This window comes from Aphis gossypii, chromosome 3, assembly GCF_020184175.1.
Source record: "Aphis gossypii isolate Hap1 chromosome 3, ASM2018417v2, whole genome shotgun sequence".
Lineage (NCBI taxonomy): Eukaryota > Metazoa > Arthropoda > Insecta > Hemiptera > Aphididae > Aphis > Aphis gossypii.
In genome coordinates, this window is record NC_065532.1 from 271,002 (window position 1) to 278,835 (window position 7,834).

The window sequence follows — 7,834 nt, forward strand, 5'->3', positions numbered from 1 at the left end:
GGGGCAAGTGTCCTATCTTGCCCCCCCCCCCTAATGGGCGCCCATGATTTCATTTGAATTGCAATATCAATAATTGCACTATCATATACCTATTATTTAATTAACTATAGAGTAATTTAATATTTCCTGAAGTTTGAACTTTTCTCTTGGATATTCCACTGATAAATAAATTAAATGAAGACATGGTTTGATTATAATTAACAGGAACTTAGTATTGTTATTATCATTATTATCATTATTTATATTTATCTATATTGTGTTATGTTTTGATAGTAGTTAGTTAGTTATGCCCCGTCGGTCGTGACGTGTGGTCATGTAGAATTGTAGTGAAAGTGTTATGTGTACCTTCTCTTAAATAAAGATTAATGAGGATTAAGAACAGTGTTGTTAATATTCAGAAGTGGGATGAACAAACGAGCAATTAATGAACGACGATTTAAGAACAAATATGCCGAACAACGAACATAACGTCCATAAAGATCAATCGAGTTCACAAGAGTCATGTGCTTTGTACAACGAAAAGCTGGATATAGGAAGTACTCATAACCTACAAAAATCACAAAATGAAGAACCGAACAAAATCGCCGACCACAATTATGCCGCCAAAAGTAACAACCAAACACCCAAGGATAAAACAGTGTTACCAACCCAGTCCGTAATTGCTAGCGGTTTAGATCCGATGATAAAGGCACTACTGGAACAGAATCAAGCATTGATAAACGGTTTGCTTACAAACGAGAGATATCGAGATCGGTCGTCGACACCGTCGGAAAGTTCGGAGTATCTCGTTATGCCAAATTTCCTCAACACGTTACCGGAATTTGATGGTCGAGGTAATAGTCAAACCGCAGAAGATTGGTTGGCAGCTATCGAAGGTGTCGCGAAGTTACATCGATGGCCAGACGCGTTCAGAATTGAAACTGCGCGTTCGCGAATGATCGGACCAGCGAACAATTGGTTTACCGGTAGGAAATTTACAAATTGGGACGAATTCATAATTCAGTTTAAACATACATTTGTCGGTTCGAAACTGAATGTAGTCGAACGTATGAAAAACATGCTGAATCATGTACAAGGTGAATCGGAAATGGTAGCCGATTATTTTCACCATAAAGCTAGATTATGTCGCGAATTAGAATTGCCGTTTGATGAGACGAAACAGCAGATTGTCGCCGGCTTAAGGTCGCGAGATTTATGTTATTATTTATTAGCTCGACATCATATTGATGAAGACAGCCTTTGTCATGATTTGACGTCGTTTGCTCAGATTAATGATGCCCGTTCGCAGTATTTTAAAAAAGATAAGCCACAACGTCCAAACAGCGACAAAGTAAGTCATGTTACGTCTGGTACAATAAAGTCTCAAACGCCTACCGTGTTTAAAGACAACAAGAAGTTTACCAAATTACCGCCGCGCAATGACAAAGACGAGCCACTCTGTTTCAACTGCTCAACGTATGGGCATGTATCGAGATACTGCACAAAACCAAAAAAGACGAAGTGCGAAAAATGTGGGAAATATGGTCATGAAAAAAACGCTTGTTTTACAAATACACAAGTTGTGTCCTTAGTGAGTTTGATACCAAACACAATTAACGAAAAGTATTTTTTTGATGCCTTAGTTAACGACAAACCAGTTCAAGCATACGTAGATACTGGGAGTCAACTATGTCTTATGCGAAAAAGTGATGCTATAGCAATGGGATTATCGATCGAACCAATACCAAATACAGTTGAAGTCCGAGGCTACGGTGAGGGTAGATTGGTACCTTTAGGCGTCGTCTCAGTGAAATTACAAGTTGACTGCGCTACTTCTCAAGTACTAATTTATATCGTATCAGATGACGCACAGACCATAGCACTTATAGTTGGGCAACCATTCACTGAACAATCGCACATTGTACTAGTCAAAAGGGGAGACGTTGTACGAATATATGAAGACACTAAAGAAGGAAACGATGTATTTGATATGGATATCCCAGAACTGCCACCTAGAGTAATTAGTTTGTGAGCTAAACAAACAGAAGTGATTTCATCGAAGCATGTTGGAGTTATTGAGGTGCAGTCTGATGGAAAATCATTGGATTTATTTGTTAACGCACAAATAAGAGATGACCGCTGTATTCCAAGTTGTTTTATAACTACGGATAACCAGGGTAAAGCACGGTTGCCTATTATTAATCTTTCTACGACTGACGTCCATGTAAAAGAAAATGAGAGAATAAGCAGAGTTATACCATGTACAGAGATAGCAGAAACCCAGTGCGAACAATCAGACTTCGAAGTAGAATCTATTAAACATGGTGACCAACTGTCAACTGAAGATAAACTGGCATTACAGACACTAATAAACAAATATCGAAACTGTTTTGCTACCCAAATGAGTGAACTGGGTAAAGTAATAAGTACTGAATGCGATATAATAACTGTTACCAGCGAACCAGTTACTTTCCGTCCCTATCGGTTAAGCGAATCAGAACGAAGAACAGTGAGAGAAATGGTTGAAGACTTGAAGGGATGTGGTATAATAACGGATTCCAATTCTCCATATGCATCTCCAATCCTATTAGTCAAAAAGAAAGACGGCGGAAGTAGATTCTGTGTAGATTACCGGGCACTGAACAAAATAACGGTGAAGGACCGTTACCCGTTACCTCTGATAGAAGAACAAATTGGCCGCTTATCAGGTATGAAATTATATACTAACTTAGACATGTACTCCGGTTATTATCAGATACCAATGAGCAAAGACGCGAGGGAGAAGACCTCGTTCATAACACCAGATGGTCAATATGAATTCACACGAATGCCATTTGGTATAGCAAACGGACCATCGGTGTACCAACGTATGATCAATCAAGTTTTGGGACCTCTGCGATTTACAATTGGTATGGTGTTCATGGATGATGTCCTGATTCCAAGTCGTACAGTAGAAGAGGGGTTGTATAATTTAGAAACCGTACTTGAAACTTTCGTTAATGCTAATCTTACATTAAATATAAAGAAATGTAATTTCTTATGTACGGAAATTGAATACTTGGGATTTCAGATTTCAGAAGGCTCTATAGCACCAAGTAAACGCAAGATTGAAGCAGTGATGAACTTTCCCAGACCACGGAATGTGCACAATGTGCGGCAATACTTAGGCCTGACTGGGTATTTTCGTCGATATGTTCAAGGATATGCACAGATTACCAAACCCCTCACGTCATTACTACATAAGGACACTCCTTGGGTATGGTCAGAGGACCAAGATGCTGCGTTTGAAAAATTAAAATGTATTCTTACAAATAAACCTGTATTGAAACTGTACGACCCACTATCTGAGACTGAAGTGCACTGTGATGCTTCTCAAATGGGCTTAGGAGCAATACTTTTACAGGAGGATGAACAAGCATTAATGCACCCAGTCGCATATGCGAGCCGCCAGACAACTTCAGAAGAATCACGTTACCACTCTACTGAATTAGAGACTCTAGCTGTAGTATGGTCTTTGCAAAAGTTTCGCACTTATCTAATAGGGAAAAAGTTTAAAGTGATTACAGATTGTGCAGCTGTCCGTTGGACGTTCTGCAAGAAAAATATAGTACCAAGAATAGGAAGATGGTGGTTGCAGATCATGGACTATGATTTTGAGGTGCAACACCGAGCAGGTGATAAGATGGACCATGTGGATGCCCTTTCAAGGAACCCAAACGCCGAAGAGGAATCAATTTTAGAAGAAACAGAAATATTTCATGTAATGCTAAATACCATGGGCAATGATGACTGGTTAACACTTGCTCAACGATATGACAAAAAATTGAATGAAATTATAAGAATTGTAGGGCTTGGAGGAGAAAAGGGATTAAGCAAAGCTGAACGACAAATTCAAGAAGAGTATAGTGTTGTTGATGGGAGACTATATCGTAAGAACAGTGATAAACTTCTATGGGTAGTACCAAAACGAGCAAGAAGTCAAATAACGAGGCTGTGCCATAACAATGTAGGACATCCAGCAGTAGACAACACATTGGAAAGATTGCGACGTCACTATTGGTTCCCCTATATGAAGCGGTATGTAAGAGGGTTTGTTGGATCATACTTAGACTGCTTATACAATAAAGTACCTGGTGGACAACGCCAATTTAAACTACATGCAATCGATAAAATAGGCGTGCCATTCCATACAGTACATGTGGATCACTTGGGACCTTTTATAAAAGGTAAACTTAACAATGTATATCTGTTTGTATTGATTGATGGGTTTACAAAATTTTCAATTTTAAGACCAACTAAAAATATTAAGAGCAGCACTACCACCAAGTTGATGGAGGACATCATAGCTATATTTGGGGCCATGGTAAGGATAGTCAGTGATCGTGGTACAGCTTTCACTGGAAAAGAATTTGAGCAAATGTGTAAAGCCAGGAACATTATTCATGTGAGGAATGCAACTGCTACACCTAGAGCCAATGGACAATGTGAGAGACTGAACAGAACAATTTTATCTATGTTGACAACCACCTGCAAAGAAGAGACTGATTGGGACAGAGTTATAGGAAGGATCCAATGGAGCATTAATAATGCATTTAATAAAGCAACAAAATCAACTCCATTTACACTAATGTTTGGATTTATTCCAAGGACCTATGATGGTGACGCAGTTCATGATGAAGTGCTATCAACTCAATACAACACATGTGATGTTTTACAATTAAGAACTCGAGCGCTAGAATCAATAATTGCAGAGCAAAAGAAAATGCAAGACTATCACAATCAAGGGCGAAGTAAGGTCCTTACGTTTACCACTGGTGACTTAGTAATGATACAGCGTCAAACAACAGGTCAACCAGGGGAATCAAAGAAAATGTTAGTAAAATACAAGGGCCCCTATGTGATTACAGAAGTTCTACCTAATGACCGTTTCAGGGTACAAGATTTACCTGAGGTTCAAAGAACTCAAAGATTTTATGAGGGTGTAGTGGCCATAGATCAGATGAAGAGGTACATGAACTCTGGATCTGACTCATGCGAAGAAGAAGAAGATAACTACCAGGGCGAGGAAGAAATGGAGGAAGAGGAAGAGGACAAGACTGTTCAACGACCCATTCGAGTCAGGCAAAAGCCAAAGAGATTTGAAGACTTTATAATATGATCTTTTATATGTAATAATTAATGTAAAAAAAAAAAAAAAAAAAGTATGTGCCTTATGAGGACATAAGGCTTAAGGATGGCCGAATGTTATTATCATTATTATCATTATTTATATTTATCTATATTGTGTTATGTTTTGATAGTAGTTAGTTAGTTATGCCCCGTCGGTCGTGACGTGTGGTCATGTAGAATTGTAGTGAAAGTGTTATGTGTACCTTCTCTTAAATAAAGATTAATGAGGATTAAGAACAGTGTTGTTAATAGTATAAATATTATTGTATTTAAATATTCGATATGTGCATAGTGATATTTAAGTATTAAAAAAAAAAACTTACTATTTTTTTTTTTTCGAGTCAAGGACCGCTCTCAGGTCCTTGGTTTTTGTTTTCTAAAATTTAAAAAAATGTATTATTAAAATAATCATATTTAAATTGCACCTAGTCAGGAAATTGTTTTATTGGATTCAATAATTACCTGGCTCTCTGGTCTCCACCAGCACAAGCCTTTGTGGCGGTTACTGCATGTATTGCATTCTGATTTAAACAACAAAATACATGTTTATTATTGCTTAATCAATTAAAATTTAATATCCAATATAGGTATACTAACTTTTATTTTTGTTTTTTTTAGTTTTGGCCTGTTCTAATCGGCATTTGCCGAAATGTAGTTTTTTACACGTCTTACACTCTTAAAAAAAAAAAAAAAATTAAATAAATTAGGTATGTGAAATTAATCACATAGCATACTCAATAGGTATACAATATACATACTTGGTTTTTTATTATTTATTTATTTTTTCAACATTTTGTTGTTGATTGTCATCTAAAAAAAAAATAGAAATTAATCAGTTTGAAGTTAAATAATTTACTTTTTCATGCTTACTATTTTTTCTTTCTTCGTTTATGGGGGCAGCACTCCCATAGAAATAATTATGAATAATAGTAGACATCTATATAATACATAAATAACTATATTAAATATATAATTTCAAAGTTGATATTGTTAATAAATTATAAATCATTTAAGGTCCACAAATTTTGAATGATGGTATTTTGTTTAGCATATGAATAGAGTTAAGAATAATCATAAAAATAAAATAATTAGGTATCTACATAAGATAATAAATATATTTTTAATCTAATCATCTTGATGAGACATACATTTAAATAAAACTCCCTAAATAATGCTTTTAATTTATTTTTATTATAAAATTAATTTAATTTCATGAAAATGACATCAATAATTTTTAAATTATTCAAAATAAAAGTAATAATAAATTAAATGTGCATTGGGGCATTGATATTTTATATTTTGTAGTTTCATTATTTCATTACTGTACAATAGTATTTCAGTACATAAATAAATGGTTGTATAAAAAGAAACATTGATGTGTATTTATTAAAATAAACACATGATTGTATGATATGTGATTAATATTTATAATACCAAAAGAAGTATGTAGACAATACAGGAAAAAGATCTATATAATTTTAAAAGATGACCGTTGTTTTTTATTTACATATTATACAAAAAAAAGTACGTATAATGCTTAACAGTGTGTACTTATCGTGAGTTAATTTAATTGTTGGGCAAGGGATCCCGTACAGGTATTCATGACATCAGTGACAATGTCACACAAATAGGTATATCTTATTGAATAATATTTGGAGATTAAAATTAGTAAAATGAATGAACTGAGTATAAAATACAAATTACTATGTCTATACTATTTTGAAAGATATTTAAATCAGTGGTTTAATTTTTTTTGACACTGTGAACTACTTTGAGAACTTTCGATACGTCACAGACCACTATACATTTTAGATTTTATTATTCTCATAGCCAAGAATCAATTTTTTACACATATTAGAATTTAGGTTATGAATAAATAAAATATAGTGAAATTCCTTATAGCTTATATATTAATAATAAATAATAATAATATATAATATAATATAATATAATACATAATAATAATAATGTTTGTTATTGTTCAAGTTTAAGTAAAAGTTTTACATTATCAACAATTTAACACAAATTACTATTATTAAAAAAATGTATATTGTATTATTATTTTTATCAAAAGTAAATTAAAATTATAAAAATACGTTAATGTGATTTTTGGGCTTGTATTTCCTTTACTAATAAAGATATTAAATTAATATAATTAATATAAAATTAAAATATTTGTTTAAATTTTGTAGGTAGGTATGGTTTGCGGACCATAGGTTGGTGGGAACCTCTGATTTAAGTATACTATGGTATATGTATATGACGGGTTTCAAACACATTTAGTTACAAAAATTATTAAAAGCATTTGTATTTTCCAATTTTATTTAGGAATTTAAATTATAATGATTTATAAATATTATTTTTAATAAATCCTATTCTATTATTTTTTCTTTTATAACTTCAATATAATAGGTACTAAAAATTAAAAATATAATTTTAATCCTGAACTGGTTCATAAACGTCACTCCGATGTAAATTGTTCAAAAATTACTTACGACTGCAAATCTTATGAAACATTTTTTAAACATCGCAAATTATATTATGCATTTAAAGAAATTCTAATTGTTTGTGTACTAATATTACTTATCCAGTAAAAAAATTAAATATAAAGTTACGTCAATATTGTACTTACATTTGCTATTTGAATATAGTATATTATAGTATAGAAAGTTGCTTGAACGTTGAG

The 7,834-nt window shown here is 33.4% G+C and overlaps 1 protein-coding gene across 1 annotated transcript; it reads left to right on the plus strand.

Annotated features, from left to right (window-relative positions):
- The first annotated feature begins 214 nt into the window (after positions 1–214).
- LOC126551181 (uncharacterized) lies at positions 215–2,014 on the plus strand. The gene has a single exon (XM_050204004.1). It carries the CDS (start codon positions 425–427, stop codon positions 2,009–2,011), a length of 1,587 nt encoding a protein of 528 aa, XP_050059961.1. The 5' UTR covers positions 215–424; the 3' UTR covers positions 2,012–2,014.
- Positions 2,015–7,834: the final 5,820 nt, after the last annotated feature.